This window comes from Rana temporaria, chromosome 1 (genome assembly GCF_905171775.1).
Source record: "Rana temporaria chromosome 1, aRanTem1.1, whole genome shotgun sequence".
NCBI classification, from domain to species: domain Eukaryota; kingdom Metazoa; phylum Chordata; class Amphibia; order Anura; family Ranidae; genus Rana; species Rana temporaria.
In genome coordinates this window covers 6,467,704-6,488,100 of record NC_053489.1, presented here as the reverse complement: position 1 = coordinate 6,488,100, position 20,397 = coordinate 6,467,704, and the positions used below count along the sequence as shown (strand labels likewise).

Below are 20,397 nucleotides of genomic sequence, written 5' to 3'. Positions count from 1 at the left end.
CCTTCACTTCCTGTCCCATAACCAAACAGGAAGTGAGAGGAAATCCCTGCAAATTAAGGGAATTCCTTGGGGAGCCCTAGGTCATTAGATCCCAAACTTTGGGTGGGGGGGGTATATCTGCATCTATTCTCCGGGAAGACGGTAAAATAATAACATTTTGGGCCATGCTGTTGAGGGGGAGAGGAAAGTTTAGGGGTTAACCACTTAAAGCGGTGGTTCACCCTCAATAACAACATTCTAGCATTAAATTAAGCATAGTAGCACGAGCTACATGTAGTATGCCTTTATTTATTTTTTTGCCCCGTACTCACAGTTTAATCCTATAGTGAAGATTCAGACTCCCCGCGGGGAATGGGCGTTCCTATGGAGAGGGAAGATGATTGACGGCCGGCTATGGCGCGTCACGCTCCCCGAAGATAGCCGGAGTAGGTCTCGGCTCTTCACGGCGCTATACGGCGCCTGCGCACAGACTAGGCGCAGGCGCCGTGAAGAGCCAAGGCCTATTTCGGCCATTTCCGGAGAAGCTTGACGCGCCATAGCCGGCCGTCAATCATCTTCCCTATGCATAGGAACGCCCATTCCCCGCGGTGAGTCTGAATCTTCACTATAGGATTACACAGTGAGTACGGGGCTAAAAAAAATAATAAAGGCATACTGTAGCTCGCGCTACTATGCTTAATTTAATGCTAGACAAAAAAAAAAATTATAGGGTGAACCCCCTCTTTAAGACCCGGATTTTTAGGCAGCTAAAGGTCCTGGCCAGTTTTTGCGATTCGGCACTGTGTCACTTTAACTGACAATTGCGCGGTCGTGCGACGTGGCTCCCAAACAAAGTTGGCGTCCTTTTTTCCCCGCAAATAGAGCTTTCTTTTGGTGGTATTTGATCACCTCTGCGGTTTTTATTTTTTGCGCTATAAACAAAAATAGAGCGACAATTTTGAAAAAAATGCAATATTTTTTACTTTTTGCTATAATAAATATCCCCCAAAAATATATAAAAAAACGTTTTTTTCCTCAGTTTAGACCGATACGTATTCTTCTACCTATTTTTGGTAAAAAAAAATCGCAATAAGCGTTTATCGATTGGTTTGCGCAAAATTTATAGCGTTTACAAAATAGGGGAAAGTTATTTTGCATTTTTATAAAAAAAAATTTGTTTTACTACTAATGGCGGCGATCGGCGATTTTTTTTCGTGACTGCGACATTATGGCGGAACACTTCGGACAGTTTTGACACATTTTTGGGACCATTGTCATTTTCACAGCAAAAAATGCATTAAAAATGCACTGTTTACTGTGAAAATGACAATTGCAGTTTGGGAGTTAACCACAGGGGGCACTGAAGGGGTTAAGTATGACCTCATTTGTGTTTAACTGTAGGGGGTGTGGCTGTAGGTGTGACGTCATTGATTGTGTTTCCCTATATTAGGGAACACACGATCAATGACAGCGCCACAGTGAAGAACGGGGAAGCTGTGTTTACACACACCTCTCCCCGTTCTTCAGCTCCGGGGACCGATCCCGGGACTCCAGCGGCAATCGGGTCCCGCGGTCACGGAGCTTCGGACCGGTTCACGGGCGCGCGCCCGCGAACCACAGCTGGGCACTTAAAGAGGACGTGCCTGTATGTGCTTGTGCCCAGCCGTGCCATTCTGCCGACGTAGGAGGCGGTCCTTAAGTGGTTAATTTAAGTCATGTCTGGACATATCCTTTTACATTTATCCCATGCTTTCATCCTACCAGACCTGTATAGAAAGGTCTATGTGGTAAGTGCAATGACATATTGCACACTAGGGATGAGCCGAACATCCCCTGGTTCGGTTCGCAGCAGAAAAAGCGAACAGGCAAAAACTTTGTGTGAACACACGAACACCGTTAAAGTCTATGGGACACGAACATGAAAAATTAAAAGTGCTAATTTTAAAGGCTAATATGCAAGTTTTTGTCATAAAAAGTGTTTGGGGACCCGGGTCCTGCCCCAGGGGACATGTATCAATGCAAAAGAAAGTTTAAAAAACTGACGTTTTTCCAGGAGTAGTGATTTTAATAATGCTAAAAGTGAAACAATAAAAGTGAAATATTCCTTTGAATTTCATACCTGGGGGGTGTCTATAGTATGCCTGTAAAGTAGCGCATTTTTTCTGCGTTGCATCAGAGGGGGGTGGGGTCGCCCGTACAAGTCATTGGATAACCCAGGCGTTTCCCCATTGCGTCAGAGGATGGCAGGGTCGCACTCGGTCCCCCCCTCTTTTCCCGCAGCCTGCTGGTTGCGTGCTCAGATAAGGGTCTGGTGCGGATTTTTGGGGGGAACCCCAAGCCATGTTTTTTGGGCGCGGGGCTGCCCTTAAAATCCACATCAGACCTGAAGGGCCTGGTCATGGAATTTGGGGCAAATTTTTTTTAAAATTTTGGTTCGGGGTCCCCCTTAATATTCATACCTGACCCAAAGGGCCTGGTAATGGACTAGGGGGGGAACCCATGCCGTTTTTTTTCAATTACTTTCATCTGTATTGCCGAGGACCTGACAATTCATTATAGCTGCAAGAAGTTTTGAATTACTTTTTTTCCTTTAGAAAAGTCATTTTGTGCAGAGACAGTTCTAAACATGGGGAAAATGCGCCACTTTACAGGCATACTATAGGCACCCCCCTCCCCAGGTGCGAAATTTTAAATAATATTTCACTTTTATTGTTCCACTTTAACTGCTTGCCGACCGCCCACCGTCGTTTTACGGCGGCAAGTCGGCTCTCCTGCGTGAGAGCAGGTAATATAACGTCGGCTCTCGAGCAGGCCACTAGGGGCGCGTGCGTGCCGCCCGCTCGCCCCCGACTACCGTGCACGTGCCCGGCGGGCACGATCGCCGCCGGGCACACGCGATCGCTCGTTACAGAGCGGGGACCGGGAGCTGTGTGTGTAAACACACAGCTCCTGGTCCTGTCAGGGGGAGAAAATGCTGATCTTCTGTTCATACAATGTATGAACAGCGATCAGTCATTTCCCCTAGTGAGGCAACCTGTAGGTGGGGATCTAACTGTAGGTTAGAACACACCCAGGGAACATACGTAACACCTTCCCCGCCCTCTAGTGTTAACCCCTTCACTGCCAGTGGCATTTTTATAGTAATCCAATGCATTTTTATAGCACTGATCGCTATAAAAATGCCACTGGTCCCAAAAATGTGTCAAAAGTGTCCGAAGTGTCCGCCATAATGTCGCAGTACCGAAAAAAAAATCGCTGATCGCCGCCATTACTAGTAAAAAAAAATATTAATAACAATGCCATAAAAATACCCCCTATTTTTTAAACGCTATAACTTTTGCGCAAACCAATCAATAAACGCTTATTGCGATTTTTTTTTTACAAAAAATATGTAGAAGAATACGTATCGTCCTAAACTGAGGAAAAAATATGTTTTTTTATATATATTTTTGGGGGATATTTATTACAGCAAAAAGTAAAAAATATTATTTTTTTTTCAAATTTGTCGCTCTATTTTTGTTTATAGCGCAAAAAATAAAAACCGCAGAGGTGATCAAATACCACCAAAATAAAGCTCTATTTGTGGGAAAAAAGGACGTCAATTTTGTTTGGACGACCGCGCAATTGTCAGTTAAAGCGACGCAGTGCCGAATCGCAAAAAGTGCTCTGGTCTTTGAGCAGCAATATGGTCCGGGGGTTAAGTGGTTAAGCATTATTAAAATCACTGCCTATTTTAAAACTTTTTCTTGCATTGATACATGTCCCCTGGGACAAGACCCGGGTCCCCAAATACTTTTTATGACAATAAATTGCATATTAGCCTTTAAAATTAGCACTTTTGATTTTTAAAGGGTGTTCCGCTGCTTTCGAATTTGCTGCGAAGACCCCAAATTGTTCGCCGTTGTGCGAACAGGCGAACACTTACGTTCGACTCGAACATCGGGCTTATCCCTAATAGTTTGTGGTTGGCCCTGTGTGCTCCTCACAGAGGCGCAACTAGAAACTTCAGGGCCCCGGTGCAAGAAATCATGAAGCCCCCCCCCCGAAAAAGCATAATTGTTATACTTTTTTGAGGGGTGTTGGGGGTGTCATCAGTGGTGGTGGTGTTGAAGAGGGTGACAGCGGTGGTGTTGGGGGGTGTGGCAGCGGCTGTGTTGATGGGGGGTGGTAGTGATAGTGTTGAAAGGGGATGGCAGTGGTGGTGTTGAGAGGGGGTGGCAGTGTTGTGTTGAGAGGGGGTGGCAGTGGTAGAGTTAAGAGGGGGTGACAGTGGTGGTGGTATTGAGGGGAGGTGTCAGAGGTGATAGTGTTGAGGAGGGGTGGCAGCGGTGGTGTTATAGGGGGTGGTAGCGGTGGTGTTATGGGGGGTGTGTTGATGGGGGGTGGTAGTGATAGTGTTGAAAGGGGATGGCAGTGGTGGTGTTGAGAGGGGGTGGCAGTGGTGGTGTTGAGAGGGGGTGACAGTGGTGGTGGTATTGAGGGGAGGTGTCAGAAGTGATAGTGTTGAGGAGGGGTGGCAGCTGTGGTGTTATAGGGGGTGGCAGCGGTGGTGTTATGGGGGGTGGCAGCGGTGGTGTTATGGGGGGTGGCAGCGGTGGTGTTGGGGGGGTGTGGCAGCGGCTGTGTTGATGGGGGGTGGTAGTGATAGTGTTGAAAGGGGATGGCAGTGGTGGTGTTAAGAGGGGGTGGCAGTGGTAGAGTTAAGAGGGGGTGACAGTGGTGGTGGTATTGAGGGGAGGTGTCAGAGGTGATAGTGTTGAGGAGGGGTGGCAGCTGTGGTGTTATAGGGGGTGGCAGCGGTGGTGTTATGGGGGGGGGGTGGCAGCGGTGGTGCTATGGGGGGTGGCAGCGGTGGTGTTATAGGGGGTGGCAGCGGTGGTGTTATGGGGGGGTGGCAGCGGTGGTGTTATGGGGGTGGCAGCGGTGGTGTTATGGGGGGTGGCAGCTGTGGTGTTATAGGGGGTGGCAGCGGTGGTGTTATGGGGGGGTGGCAGCGGTGGTGCTATGGGGGGTGGCAGCGGTGGTGTTATAGGGGGTGGCAGCGGTGGTGTTATGGGGGGGTGGCAGCTGTGGTGTTATGGGGGGAGGCAGCGGTGGTGTTATGGGGGGTGGCAGCGTTATGGGGGGTGGCAGCGGTGGTGTTATGGGGGGTGGCAGCGGTGGTGTTATGGGGGGTGGCAGCGGTGGTGTTATAGGGGGTGGCAGCGGTGGTGTTATGGGGGGTGGCAGCTGTGGTGTTATGGGGGGTGGCAGCGGTGGTGTTATGGGGGGTGGCAGCGTTATGGGGGGTGGCAGCGGTGGTGTTATGGGGGGTGGCAGCGTTATGGGGGGTGGAATCGGTGGTGTTATGGGGGGTGGCAGCGGTGGTGTTATGGGGGGTGGCAGTGGTGGTGTTATGGGGGGGTGGCAGCGGTGGTGTTATAGGGGGTGGCAGCGGTGGTGTTATGGGGGGTGGCAGCGGTGGTGTTATAGGGGGTGGCAGCGGTGGTGTTATGGGGGGGTGGCAGCGGTGGTGTTATAGGGGGTGGCAGCGGTGGTGTTATGGGGGGTGGCAGCGGTGGTGTTATAGGGGGTGGCAGCGGTGGTGTTATGGGGGGTGGCAGCGGTGGTGTTATGGGGGGTGGCAGCGGTGGTGTTATAGGGGGTGGCAGCGGTGGTGTTATGAGGGGTGGCAGCGGTGGTGTTATGGGGGGTGGCAGCGGTGGTGTTTTAATGGGGGGTGGCAGCGGTGGTGTTATGGGGGGTGGCAGCAGTGGTGTTTTAATGGGGGGTGGCAGCGGTGGTGTTATGGGGGGTGGCAGCAGTGGTGGGGGATGGGATGATCAGTAAGAGGCAGAGGTGGTGGAGGTTGGAATCGATTGCACTGGCAATTTGTCTCTTACTTAGTTCAGGCAATTGATTCCTACTCAGAACTCTGTCACACGTGAGCCTAGGGATGCCTTTTCCTCATGGATTGCCAGCTCCTCCCTCTTCAGGTGATTGGTGTCATCTGGTCAGCTGACTTTCTTTTTCAGTGACCTCCCTCGCCTCCCCACATTCTCTCTGGATAGGGGCGGGGCGGGGCAGGGTGGTCCACGTCCACTGTCTCAGCTCTGCCTTCTCTCCCCTCATCCTCAACAGTATCAACGGACGAACCCCCCTCCTCCCGCGGCGGAGCTAACTGGCGGGCCGTTCACACTGGCAGACGGACGGGCGGGGTTCCGCGGCACCTCACACTGGCAGACAGATGAAGGGGGGTCTGCGGGCCCCCCTAAAGTAGCGGAACCGCGGGGCCCAGTCGCAATCGCGACTGCCGCGACCATGATAATTCCGCCACTGGCTCCTCACACGGTAATAGAAGACATTGATGGTCAATGAAGGAGGGCACACACCTGACCCCAACAGACAAACCCTTATATGGTCCCATCTAGGTAAATGATGAGTTATGATACAACGGAATCTTTTCTACTCACGGTGTAAGTAGAAGATCACTAAGACGGCAATACAGAACGTGGGAACTCCCAATACGCTGGAGATGCCTATGGCCACGGCACAAAAGACTTTCACGAAGAAGAAGGAGATCTTCTCACCTGAGACATGAACAAAAAACAACAAGCAGTTTTAAAAGTTACAAAAAAAGGAAATGCAAAAGTCGTTTTTTTTTAATTATGTAAATATTATTAGCTAGATTCAGAAAGGTTTACGCCGGCGTATCAGTACATACGCCGATGTAACTCTGAATCTACGCCGTCCTAAATTAGGCTAAGATACGAGCGGCGTAAGTCTCCTACGCCTCCTACGCCGTCGTATCTTAGGGTGCAATATTTAGGCTGGCCGCTAGGTGGCGCTTCCGTTGATTTTTGGCGTAGAATATGCAAATGCCTAGATACGCCGATTCACGAACGTACACGCGCCCGTCGCAGTAAAGATACGCCGTTTACGTAAGGCGTTTTCCGGCGTAAAGTTATTCCAACAAACAGCTGGCCTAGCCAATGTTAAGTATGGCCGTCGTTCCCGCTTCGAAATTTGAAAATGTTTACGTCGTTTGTAAGTCGTCCGTGAATGGGGCTGGACGTAATTTACGTTCACGTCGAAACCAATACGTCCTTGCGGCGTACTTTGGAGCAATGCACACTGGGATATGTACACGGACGGCGCATGCGCCGTTTGTAAAAAACATCAATCACGTCGGGTCACCACCATTTACATAAAACACGCCCCCCTCATCCTCATTTGAATTAGGCGCGCTTACGCAGGCCCCATTTTCGCTACGCCGCCGTAACTTAGGAGGCAAGTGCTTTGTGAATACAGCACTTGCCTCACTTACTTACGGCGGTGTAGCGTAAATACGATACGCTACGCCGCCGCAAAGATACACACAGCTACCTGAATCTAGCTATATGAATACTACAAAAAATAAAAAAAGTAAATAATATAAATTACATTTTTTTTTTCAAATGTGTATAAAAACAGTGCCTTGAAAAAGTATTCATACCCCTTGGAATTTTCCACATCTTGTCATGTTACAACCAAAAACGTAAATGTATTTTATTGGGATTTTATGTGATGGACCAACACAAAGTGGCACATAATTGTGAAGTGGAAGGAAAATGATAAATGGTTTTTATTTATTTTTTTACAAATAAATATGTGAAAAGTGTGTGGGGGGGGAGGGCATTTGTATTCAGCCCCCTTTTACTCTGATACCCCTAACTACAATCTAGTGGAACCAATTGCCTTCAGAAGTCGCATAATTCGTAAATAGAGTCCACCTGTGTGTCATTTCTTTTAAGTATAAACACAGCTGTTCTGTGAAGCCCTCAGAGGTTTGTTAGAGAACCTTAGTGAACAAACAGCATCATGAAGGCCAAGGGACACACCAGACAGGTCAGGGATAAAGCTGTGGAGAAGTATAAAGCAGGGTTAGATTATAAAAAAAATCTCCCAAGCTTTGAAGATCTCACGGAGCTTCTGTTTAATCCATCATCGGAAAATGGAAAGAGTATGGCACAACCGCAAACCTACCAAGACATGGCCGTCCACCTAAACTGACCGGGCCGGGCAAGGGGAGCATTCATCAGAGAAGCAGCCAAGAGGCCCATGGTAACTCTGGAGGAGCTGCAGAGATCCACAGCTCAGGTGGGAGAATCTGTCCACAGGACAACTATTAGTGGTCTCTCCACAAATCTGCCCTTTATGGAAGAGTGACAAGAAGAAAGACATTGGAGAAAGAAAGACACAAGAAGTGCCTTTTGCAGTTTGTGAGAAGCCATGTGGGGGAGGGGACACAGCAAACATGTGGGGGAGGGGACACAGCAAACATGTGGGGGAGGGGACACAGCAAACATGTGGAAGAAGGTGCTCTGGTCACATGACACCAAAATTCAACTTTTTGGCCTAAAAGCAAAACGCTATGTGTGGGGGAAAACATAACACTGCACATCACCCTGAACACACCATCCCCACTGTGAAACACGGAGGTGGCAACATCATGTGGTGGGGATGTTTTCTTCAGCAGGGACAGGGAAGCTGGTCAGAGTTGATGGGAAGATGGATGGAGCCAAATACAGGGCAATCTTAGAAGAAAACCTGTTAGAGTCTGCAAAAGACCCTAAACATACAGCCAGAGCTACAATGGAATGGTTTAGATCAAAGCCTATTCATGTGTTAGAATGGCCCAGTCACAGTCCAGACCTAAATCCCATTGAGAATCTGTGGCAAGACCTGAAAATTGCTGATCACAGACGCTCTCCATCCAATCTGACAGAGCTTGAGATTTTGCAAAGAAGAATGAGGGAACAATGTCCCTCTCTAGAAGACTCTCTAGAAGCGTGATTCGTCACTCCAGAGAACATATCTCCACTGCTTTAGAGTCCGGTGGCGGTGTGCTTTACACCACGGCATCCGACGCTTTGCATTGCACTTGGTGATGTAAGGCTTGGCTGCAGCTGCTCGGCCAAGGAAACCCTTCCATGATGCTCTCCACATACTGTTGTTGTGAATACCTGATGTAAAGGAGTGAGTGAGCAACTTATATAGCGCAACACATGCGAACTGAATCGCCTCTGGGTGCTGTGATGGGGACATCTAATGTAAGGGGGCACTGTGATAAGGGGGGCACAAGTTGTAAGGGGCACTGTGATGGGGGCACAAGATGTAAGGAGCACTCAGATGGGCACAAGATGCAAGGGGGCACTCAGATGGGCACAAGATGTAGGGGGGCACTCTCATGGGGGAACGAGATGTAGGGGGGCACTCAGATGGGCACGAGATGTAGGGGGGCACTCTCATGGGGGAACAAGATGTAAGGGGGCACTCAGATGGGCACGAGATGTAGGGGGCACTCAGATGGGGGAAGAAAGGGGCACTCTGATGGGGGTACAAGATGTAAGGGGGCACTCTAATGGGGGCACAAGATGTAAGGGGCACTTTAGATGGACACAAGATGTAAGGGGGCACTGTAATGGGGGCACAAGATGTAAGTGGCACTGTGATGGGGGCACAAGATGTAAGGTGCACTTTAGATGGGCACAAGATGTAAGGGGGCACTTAGATGGGCACAAGATGTAAGGGGGCACTTAGATGGGCACAAGGATGTAACGGGGCACAAGATGTAAGGGGTACTCTGATGGGGGCACAAGATGTAAGAAGCACTTTAGATGGGCACAAGATGTAAGGGTGGGAACTTAGATAGGCACAAGATGTAAGGGGGCACTTAGATGGGCACAAGATGTAAGGGGGCACTTAGATGGGCACAAGATGTAAGGGGGCACTTCAGATGGGCACATGATGTAAGGGGGCACTGTAATGGGGGAAAAAGATGTAAGGAGCACTTTAGATGGGCACAATATGTAAGGGGGCACTTATATGGGCACAAGATGTAAGGGGACACTCTGATGGGGGCACAAGATGTAAGGGGGTACTCTAATGGGGGCACAAGATGTAAGAAGCACTTTAGATGGGCACAAGATGTAAGGGGGCACTTCAGGTGGGCACAAAAGATGTAAGGAGCACTTTAGATGGGCACAAGATGTAAGGGGGCACTTTAGATGGGCACAAGATGTAAGGGGGCACTGTAATGGGGGAAAAAGATGTAAGGAGGCACTCCGATGGGCACAAAGGATGTAAGGGGGCACCTGATGTAAGTGGGCAATCTGACAGGATTACTTGATGTAAGGGGGCACTCTGATGGGGACACCTGATGCAAGGGGGCACTCTGATGGGGACACAAGATGAAAGGGGCACAACGATGGGGGCAAAGTCATAACACAAAATTGAGATTCTGAAATCGTCTGGAAGGAAATTTTAGCGACCGGACCCGTGGTATATAATGTTCGAGGGATTTTAACTTTTTTTTATAGCCAAAAGTGCAGATCTTAACATGTGTGCATAAAATGAAAAAAAAGAAATTGCCCTAGGGTGGAAATCGTTGGGTTACTCTATGATGTCTACTAGTTTAATTTAAATCACAAACAATAAAAAAAAAATCCCATTTGGATGGCGCACACAAAGGAAGAACAAGTGCATGAAGACTTACGTGTTTTCCTACAACGGTTTACCAACTGGATTATCCAGTGCATCGTCCGACACAAGAAGAAAAATGCCGGTATCACCCAACACCACCATGGGATTATACATCCTGAAACATAAAAACATATATATACACAATGATCAGGTTGTGTTGATCAACCAAACAATAAAATGTTAGGAAAAAATTAAAATGTCATTGGCCCAGATTCAGGTAGATCCGCGCAATATTTGCGTGGGCAAAGGGCAACGATTTTTGCTCTGTGCCCACGCAAATATTTCGATTTGCCCGCGATTCACGGAGCAGTAGCTCCGTAAATTGCGCGGGCGATATGCTAATTAGCCCGGCGTAAGGGCGCCTAATGTAAATGATCCCGCCGGGGGCGGGAATCATTTAAATTAGGCGCGCTCCCGCGCCGAGCGAACAGCGCATGCTCCGTCGGGAAACTTTCCCGACGTGCATTGCGGCAAATGACGTCGCAAGGACGTCATTTGCTTCTAAGTGAACGTGAATGGCGTCCAGCGCCATTCACGAATCACTTACGTAAACGACGTGAAATTTAAATTTCACGAGCGGGAAGGGCGGCTATACTTTAGCATTGGCTGCCCCTACTATTAGCAGGAGCAACCTTGCGCTAAAGTCGCCGTACGGAAACTCCGTACCTTGCGTGCGCAGGGCCCGCGCAACTTTTGTGAATCGGTGGTAGTATGCAATTTGCATACTATACGCCGATCACAATGGCCGCGCCCCCTAGCGGCCAACGCAAGAATGCAGCCTGGGATGTGAAGGCATAAGGAGGCTTATGTCTGTCATATCCTAGGCTGCAGTCCGCGTAGCGATGTTCCTGAATCAGGGGCATTCGCTACGCGGGAGAAAAACAGCTATTGCGCCGCGCAACCTATGGTTGCGCGGGCGCAATAGCTTCTTGAATCTGGGCTATTGCCTACTTTAAAAAAAAAAAAAAGAATTTGACATCGCCACCTTTTTTACATGTCATCCATAAATTTGATAGCGTGTGTCATATGAGTCGGGATCGTTTCTCAGGCGCGCTGGTAAAAATAAGAAACAACGGGAGAGGGGGGGGGGGCGGGGCAACCCCACCCGCTGCTTCTGAAAGCGGTCCAGCGGCTAATTAGCTGCTAGCACTACTTTTAACGAGAAAGCCAATCAACAGCTGACAAGAAAAAAAGTACCGAGGTTTAGCTGACAGCTTCACCCATAACATATATGTTGCGGCTTGCGTGTGGTTTACCGGGGATATGGGCGAAGCCGTCAGTCCTAACCTCGGTACTTTGTGTATTGCAGTCGGCAAGTGGGCAATGTACAAAAAAAAAAAAAAAAATAAGTAAATTAAAACTAATAATATTGCAATTAAAAAAAAATAAAAAAAAAAACATACAAAAATGGCAGATATTTGTAACTTAAAAAAAACAACCAATAAGGGGTAAAACAATTTATATTACAACATTTTCAACTGTAAATGTAAAGAGAACCTGTCACCGAACCATTCATTTCAACAAAGTTCCCATGAGAATATATGCATTTAACATGCTCTAGGCCATGGATCTTCAAACTACGGCCCTCCAGTTGTTCAGGAACTACAATTCCCATCATGCCTAGTCATGTCTGTGAATGTCAGAGGTTTACAATGCCTCATGGGATGTGTAGTCCCGCAACAGCTGGAGGGCCGTAGTTTGAGGATCCCTGCTCTAGGGGTTATTTACTTGAACCGGAGAGTGCAAAATCTGGTGCAGTTCCACATAGGAACCAATCAGCGACCAGGTTTTATTGCCAAAGTTTAATTGAACAAGCTGATTGGTTAATATGCACGGCTGCACCAGATTCTAAGCGACCCAGTTTTAGTAAATCCCCTCCCCGTGTAGGAAGAAGCAGCAGCCTCTCTGAAGATTCGACATACCCCTTTGCTGTGTTACAAATACAGATCTCCACCCTGCTGATCGGAGAGCTCTAGCTCTGAATCAGTAGAGGGCATTTCAGACCTCTGCGGAGAGACCACTGTTTCCACACACATAGGTAGATTCACAAAGAGTTAGGCCGGCTTATCAGTAGATAAGTCGACCTAACTCTGAATCTACGCCGGCGTTTGTTTAAGCGTATGCTCAAACAGAGATACACTTAAACAAAGCTAAGATAGAACGGCGCAAGCCAGCCTATCTTAGCTTGCAATGTTTCTGATGGCCGCTAGATGGCGCTTCCATTGCGGCCGGCGTAGATTATGTAAATGAGGGGATACGCCGATTCACGAACGTACGCCAGGCCTACGCCGTCGAATTACGCGGTTTCCGTAAGGGATAGGCCGCCTAAAGTTATTCCACCTATGAAGTGGAATAACAATGTTAAAGTATGGCCGCCGTTCCCGCCGCGAGGTTCGAATTTTTTACGTCGTTTGCGCAAGTCGTCCGTGAATCGGGAGTTACGTCGTTTACGTCCACGTCTAAATCAATAGGCCCGTACGGCGTACTTAGTCGCAATGCGCACTGGGAAATGTAGTCGCCCGGCGCATGCGCAGTGTAAAAAAACATAAAAAAACGTGAGGTCAAGCCTCATTTCCATACAACACGCCCCCCTCCAAGTCATTTGAATTAGGCGCCCTTACGCCTGCTCGTTTGAGGCTACGCCGCCGTAGATTAGCAGGTAAGTGGTTTAAAAATCACTACTAGCCTAACTAATTTACGGCGGTGTAGCCTAAACAGGCTAGGCTAGGCCGTCCTAAAGTTAGGGCAATGTGTGTGAATCTACCCAAGAGAGCGTGGCTCTTTCTTCGCAGAGCGCTGTCAAGGAACAGGCTTTTCTACTCGGGCTGTGGCTGCTTCATAAAAGGAAATGAACTGAAAGTATTTTTCACGCCTTTTGTTTTGATGCACCTGGGTTGTATTTAGCTCATTTAAAGTGGATGTAAACCCGAAAACAACGAAAATATGAAATCAGTAAATTAGAAACAGCGAAAATACGAAAGAGTGAAAAAAACGAAAGCCATAGAAACAATGAAAATACCGAAACTAAGATTCAAAAATAACGAAAATCAAAATGAACGAAAACTCGAAATTATGAATATTAGGAAAACGGAAATCAAAACAACGAAAATACGTAATAACGGCAATTCAAATTCGTCAGTTCTGAAATATTTCTGGACGTTGGCCAATAAGCTCGTCCCTTCCCCTGAAGAGGTTGTTCCTTCCCCTGAAGAGGTTGTCCCTTCCCCCGAAGAGGTTGTCCCTTCCCCCGAAGAGGTTGTCCCTTCCCCTGAAGAGGTTGTCCCTTCCCCCGAAGAGGTTGTCCCTTCCCCCGAAGAGGTTGTACCTTCCCCTGAAGAGGTTGTCCCTTCCCCCGAAGAGGTTGTCCCTTCCCCCGAAGAGGTCGCCCCTTCCCCCGAAGAGGTTGTCCCTTCCCCCGAAGAGGTTGTCCCTTCCCCCGAAGAGGTCGCCCCTTCCCCCGAAGAGGTTGTCCCTTCCCCCGAAGAGGTTGTCCCTTCCCCCGAAGAGGTTGTTTCTTACTCCCTTGTGTGTTTTTCTGTTTTAGACTGCAGTGCATTCCATCCAGAGTCCAGATAGGGTGTGGTTGGGTAGGTGGCACTGTTTTGGTGGATTTGTTTGGTTGAAGTTGCGACTTTTGAGAGAGAAATTCTTTGTTTCTTAACCACTTCAGCCCCGGACCATATTGCTGGTCAAAGACCAGAGCACTTTTTTTGCGATTCGGCACTGTGTCGCTTTAACTGACAATTGCGCGGTCGTGCGACGTGGCTCCCAAACAAAATTGGCGTCCTTTTTTCCCCACAAATAGAGCTTTCTTTTGGTGGTATTTGATCACCTCTGCGGTTTTTAGTTTTTGCGCTATAATCAAAAATAGAGCGACAATTTTGAAAAAAATGAATATTTTTTACTTTTTGCTATAATAAATATCCCCCAAAAATATATATATATATATATATATATATATAAAAAAAATGTTTTTCCTCAGTTTAGGCCGATACGTATTCTTCTACATATTTTTCGTAAAAAAAAAAATCGCAATAAGCGTTTATTGATTGGTTTGCGCAAAAGTTATAGCGTTTACAAAATAGGGGGTAGTTTTGTGGCATTTTTATTAATATATATTTTTTACTAGTAACGGCGGCGATCAGCGATTTTTTTTTTCGGTACTGCGACATTATGTCGGACACTTCCGACACTTTTGACACATGTTTGGGACCATTGGCATTTTTATAGCGATCAGTGCTATAAAAATGCATTGGATTACTATAAAAATGCCACTGGCAGTGAAGGGGTTAACACTAGGGGGCTGGGAAGGGGTTAAGTATGTTCCCTGGGTGTGTTCTAACTGTAGGAGGGTGTGGCCTCACTAGGGGAAACACTGATCTTCTGTTTAAACACATAGCTCCCAGTCCTCGCTCTGTAACGAGCGATCGCGGGTGCCCGGCGGCAATCGCGCCCGCCGGACACGCGCACTGGAGTGGGGGCGAGCGGGGGGCGTCCGCAATTCCGCCACCGCACATCCCGCCCCAGTGTGAAAGGGGCATGAAGCACTTGGGTTTAGATACATAAATATCTACTGCTGTATAGAAGACTTCTAGCGACTCTCATGTGGTGACACTTCTCACAGCACCAAAAAAAGTGGCAACTTTCACTGGGGTCACCTCAAGACTTACCAAACACAGAGATGGCCACCGCAAGAGACTCCTTGATGAACCCCAGAAGATTGTCCGCCGTAGTGAGGACTTCGCTGCAGAGGCTGGGCGTTCCAGAGTCCTGGACCACTGAAACCAAAACATACGGTAATTATTTTTTTATGAAATACAGCTGCTGGAGAAATCTATAATATTGTTACATATTCCACAATTATCATACAATTTTATATATAGCTCTGACATATACCGCAGTGTTGTACAGAGAACACTGAGCCAGTCACATCAGTCTCTGCACCAGAGGAACTTTTCCACCAGGTGGTGCTGTTTTGCAAAGGTGCTGTTGGCTCAGTCTGCTGGATCTCAGCTAGAGGAAACATCAAGCCTGGGTCTGTCCTGCAGAGGAAGTGGTCTCGGTGATGAAGCAGCATGCTGAGGCATCTGGCTTAAAGCGGGAGTTCACCCATTTACTTATTTTTTGACCTTTTCCCCTTAGATTCCTGCTCGTTTTGTCTAGGGGAATCGGCTAGTTGTTTTAAAATATAATCCGTACTTACCCGTTTTCGAGATGCATCTTCTCCGTCGCTTCCGGGTATGGGTCTTCGGGAGCGGGCGTTCCTTCTTGATTGACAGTCTTCCGAGAGGCTTCCGACGGTCGCATCCATCGCGTCACTCGTAGCCGAAAGAAGCCGAACGTCGGTGCGGCTCTATACTGCGCCTGCGTACCGACGTTCGGCTTCTTTCGGAAAATCGTGACGCGATGGATGCGACCGTCGGAAGCCTCTCGGAAGACTGTCAATCAAGAAGGAACGCCCAGTCCCGCAGCCCATACCCGGAAGCGGCGGAGAAGATGCATCTCGTAAACGGGTAAGTATGGATCATATTTTAAAACAACTAGCGGATTCCCCTAGACAAAACGAGCATCCATCTGAGGCCCCATACACACGGGAGGATTTATCCGCGGATACGGTCCAGCGGACCGTTTCCGCGGATAAATCCTCTCGAGGATTTCAGCAGATTTTAATGCGATGGAGTGTACTCACCATCGCATTGAAATCCGCGCCGAAATCCTCTGGCGATGACGTGTCGCGCCGTCGCCGCGATTATGACGCGGCGACGGGCGCGACGCTGTCATATAAGGAATTCCACGCATGCGTTGAATCATTGCGACGCATGCGGGGGATCCCTTCGGACGGATGGATTCGGTGAGTCTGTACAGACCAGCGGATCCATCCGTTGGGATGGACTTCAGCAGATGGATATGTTGTGCATGTCAGCGAATATCCGATCTGCTGGAAATCCATCCCAGGGGAGAAATATCCGCGGAAACAGATCCGCTGGCGTGTACACACCATAGGATCTATCCGCTGAAACCCATTTGCTGGGATTTATCTGCGGATGGATTCTATGGTGTGTATGGGGCCTAAGGGGAAAAAGTGTTCTCTATGGGTGAACCCCCGCTTTAAAGATGAACCAGGATAAGAGTGAGGTTTTCTAGATGGGAGAGGAAGGCAAGGGCTTCGAGCTCCCAGACATCTTCCCAAAACCCCCGACAGGAAATTAAAGTTTTAGGCGTCAAATTTGATCCCCGTGATAATGGTCTCGCAAATTGGGTAAGCAGGCTACCAGATGCAGATGCCAAGGTTACCAGCTGAAAGGATTGAAAACTCTCTTAGGCTCCATTCACACCTAGGCGTTTTAACGCCTGAAGCCCGACGCTATTGCAGCCTGAAATACGCTGGATGGGTGATTTAACATTGTCCTCTATGGAGATGGTTCACATCTCCACACCGAACGTCGAAACGCCGTACGCCTGAAGCTCAAAACAAGTCCCTGACCCTTTTTTTCAGGCGGCTTCGGCGTTCGGCATAGCCGACAATGTGTAAATCACCCCTCCAGTGAAAACCTTGGTAAAAAACGCTGCGTTTTGTCGCGGCAAATCGCGGTACAAAACGCTGCAATTTGTCGCGGCAAATCGCGGTACAAAACGCTGCGGTTAGGTGTGAATGCAGCCTTACAGGTAAAGGATTGACCTGATTAAAACTTTCTTGATCCCGGTATTTCTGTATGTCAGCTTTGTTTGTGTTTTGCCAGCATCTCTCTATGCAAAGATCTACAGCTGTTTCTTTCAACTGTTATGGGGGAACAAATTGAAACGCGTTAAGAGGTCTGTAGCCTACCTTCCCAGGCGGATGGGTGGCCTAGGTATAGTATTCTTCTATCTGATGTTTTTGAAACATAATTTTGCCAACATGCTGGCAGAGGAACCACCTGGGTGGGTTGGTATTTTCCAGTCCTGGTTTAGGCCTTTCCTGCGAAGCTGGGAGAATGGTGGGCCATTGAAAAGCCTGAGGGTCCGACATGGTAAAGTCCCGGCTTATGTTGCTCCTTTCCTGAAAATGCTTCGGCAGTGGCGAGTGACGGTGGAGGAAATTAAGGCTCTTTCTAGGAAAGCCCTGGAGAGGAGGGTTATTGAATCTGCCTTTAGCGAGCCACTTGCCTTGAGGGATTGCCCAGGCCCTGGTATGAGGAAGGGTATGCGTTTGCTCAATCTAGAGAGAATCCCTTTAAAGTTTTGGGATTTGGCCTGGCGCTCGTTCCATGGCAGACTCTATGTGAAGGGCAACCTGAAGCATTGCTTTGCGGAGAACCGTGGCTGTCCAAGATTTGAGTGTGGAGGGATGGAGGAGACAATGGGCCACTTCTTGCTTCAGTGTCCCTTCATTATAGAAGTCTATAAGCGGGTGGGTGGAGCTCTGTGTATCCCTTTCCTTTCCCGCTTGAGTTATGCGGAGTGGTCGTACGGGATCTTTGAGACACATCGGGATTTTGATTTTGAGACACTTTTTTTCTAGTTGGCTTAATTGTCTGTTTCTTCACATGGAATGCACGGTGTCAGGTTTCCATTGGCTCAGACCAGAGTGATTAAAGGCAATTTAGCCTCTGTTCTAGCCATGGTTGTACTGGGAGTGATCCACCATCGATCTCCTGGGGGTGTTATTACCACCCCAGGCCAAGGGTGGCAGCAGTCAGGTCATGGTACATTGAGTGTCCCCATCAGCAACAAATTAGTGGGAGTGGTTACCCCGCTGTGCATGCTCAGGAGAGGTATTTAAGGGACAGACGACATTGGTGCGGCGTCCGTCCGTTCGCGCCTCGTGGCCCGCCTGCCCGGAGGTGCGTGTTGTGAATCCTGGCTCCGGGACGACGTTGGCTGCGGCTCCGGCTGTTGGGCCAAGTTGTCTGACTGGGGCCCGTACCGCAGAGGGGATCCTGTGCTGTCTGTCTCAAGGGAGGAAGCCACTTGATGAAGGAGACCAGGGGAGGACCTATCCTGGTAAGGACCATGCAAGAGACTGGTACCTTAGAAGGCCTGGAAGCTTCATCCAAGGATGCACCGTACACCAAGAGGCTTGACAGTGTCGCCTGTCGGGTCTAAAGGTTCTAGTGAGAAAAGCTAAAGAGATCTGAATCCTGTGGCAGGGGATTCCGGACCAACATATCTCACCGAGAAAGGAAGGTCTGTGGCAGAGACTGGACTTTATTCCGTGCGCCATCCCGGCTGCTAGGCCAGTGAGAGGGACCTATCCGGGGGAGCAATACCCACTCTGGCTAGAGTGGCGACGAGAACTGTTTGCTGGAAACAGGAGTGTTTTCCTTACTTTGTGACTGTGCACCTGAACCTACCTACACTTCCACCCCTTACTCCTCTTTTCTACTAAAGTTCTCCAAAATAAACCCAAAGAGAAAAGAGGTACATTGCGTGTGGACATTGAATTTCTTTGGACTCTCCTTTCACCCTGGACAGCGAGAATAGAGGCAACGTGCCACCGAAAATATAACCAGCAGCTCCGGCGGGGGTAGGGCTACATATGTAAATATGTTTTTATTATGTTTGTACTTCCCCTGAAAATGGCAACATTTTAAAAAAAATATCGATATTTTCCCCAAAATTTTAAGGAAATGAAAACTCCCAGTTTGGCTCTTTCCTATTGGCTTACCTTCATCTTTATTGCCATTCATTTGCCGAAACTGTCCCCGGTTGGACTTCCTGCATTTGGGTAAACATATCTCTAATAGGCTGTAGAGCATGGTCACGCCCCACTGAAGAAACAAGCCAATGGCAACGAGCACCATTTCCGTCTGCCAAGGTTTTACTGCGAAAGGAACACAATAAACAAAGTGTTACTTTTTGTCTCTTTTCGGTTTTATTCAGCTGCTCATCAAGGGATGAACTTCAAAATGTCTAATGTCACTTAACCACTTAAGACCCGGACCAAAATGCAGCTAAAGGACCAGGTCCTTTTTGCGATTCGGCACTGCGTCACTTTAACTGACAATTGCGCGGCCGTGAGACGTGGCTCCCAAACAAAATCGGCGTCCTTTTTTCCCCCACAAATAGAGATTTCTTTTGGTGGTATTTGATCACCTCTGCGGTTTTTATTTTTTGCGCTATAAACAAAAATAGAGCGACAATTTGGAAAAAAAAATTAATATATTTTACTTTTTGCTACAATAAATATCCCCCAAAAATATATAAAAAAACATTTTTTTTCCGTCAGTTTAGGCCGATATGTATTCTTCTACCTATTTTTGGTAAAAAAAAAAAAAATCGCAATAAGAGTTTATCGATTGGTTTGCGCAAAATTTATAGCGTTTACAAAATAGGGGATAGTTTTATTAATTTTTTTTTTACTACTAATGGCGGCGATCAGAGACTTTTTTCATGACTGCGACATTATGGCGGACACTTCGGACAATTTTGACACATTTTTGGGACCATTGTCATTTTCACAGCAAAAAATGCATTAAAAATGCATTGTTTACTGTGAAAATGACAATTGCAGTTTGGGAGTTAACCACAAGGGGGCGCTGTAGGGGTTATGTGTGACCTCATATGTGTTTCTAACTGTAGGGGGGTGTGGCTGTAGGTGTGACGTCATCGATTGTGATTCCCTATATAAAGGGATCACACGATCGATGACAGCGCCACAGTGAAGAACGGGGAAGCTGTGTTTACACACAGCTCTCCCCGTTCTTCATCTCCGGGGACCGATCGCGGGACTCCAGCGGCGATCGGGTCCGCGAGTCCCGCGGCCACAGAGCTTCAGACCGGGCCGCGGGTGCGCGCCTGGACATTATACAATAACGTTTAGGTACGTGATTGTGCCCAGCCGTGCCATTCTGCCAACGTATATCGGCGTTAGGCGGTCCTTAGGTGGTTAAAGGAACCTTCATTATAAAAAAAAAACAAATCCTAGGTAAGTCT

The 20,397-nt window shown here is 48.2% G+C and overlaps 2 protein-coding genes across 3 annotated transcripts in view; both read right to left on the bottom strand.

Annotated features, from left to right (window-relative positions):
- The window catches only part of LOC120924009, a 742,797-nt gene that overhangs the window by 606,991 nt on the left and 115,409 nt on the right, over window positions 1–20,397 (bottom strand). The gene's annotated exons all lie outside the window — the stretch shown is intronic.
- The window catches only part of LOC120924156, a 54,740-nt gene that overhangs the window by 12,379 nt on the left and 21,964 nt on the right, over window positions 1–20,397 (bottom strand). For both annotated transcript variants that reach the window (XM_040335087.1, XM_040335117.1), the window contains exons 4-7: window positions 19,130–19,285; window positions 15,153–15,260; window positions 10,496–10,597; window positions 6,432–6,548 (exon numbers count right to left, since the gene is read on the bottom strand). In XM_040335087.1, the coding sequence (XP_040191021.1) occupies window positions 6,432–6,548; window positions 10,496–10,597; window positions 15,153–15,260; window positions 19,130–19,285 (483 nt within the window). The remainder of the gene's footprint in view (window positions 1–6,431; window positions 6,549–10,495; window positions 10,598–15,152; window positions 15,261–19,129; window positions 19,286–20,397) is intronic.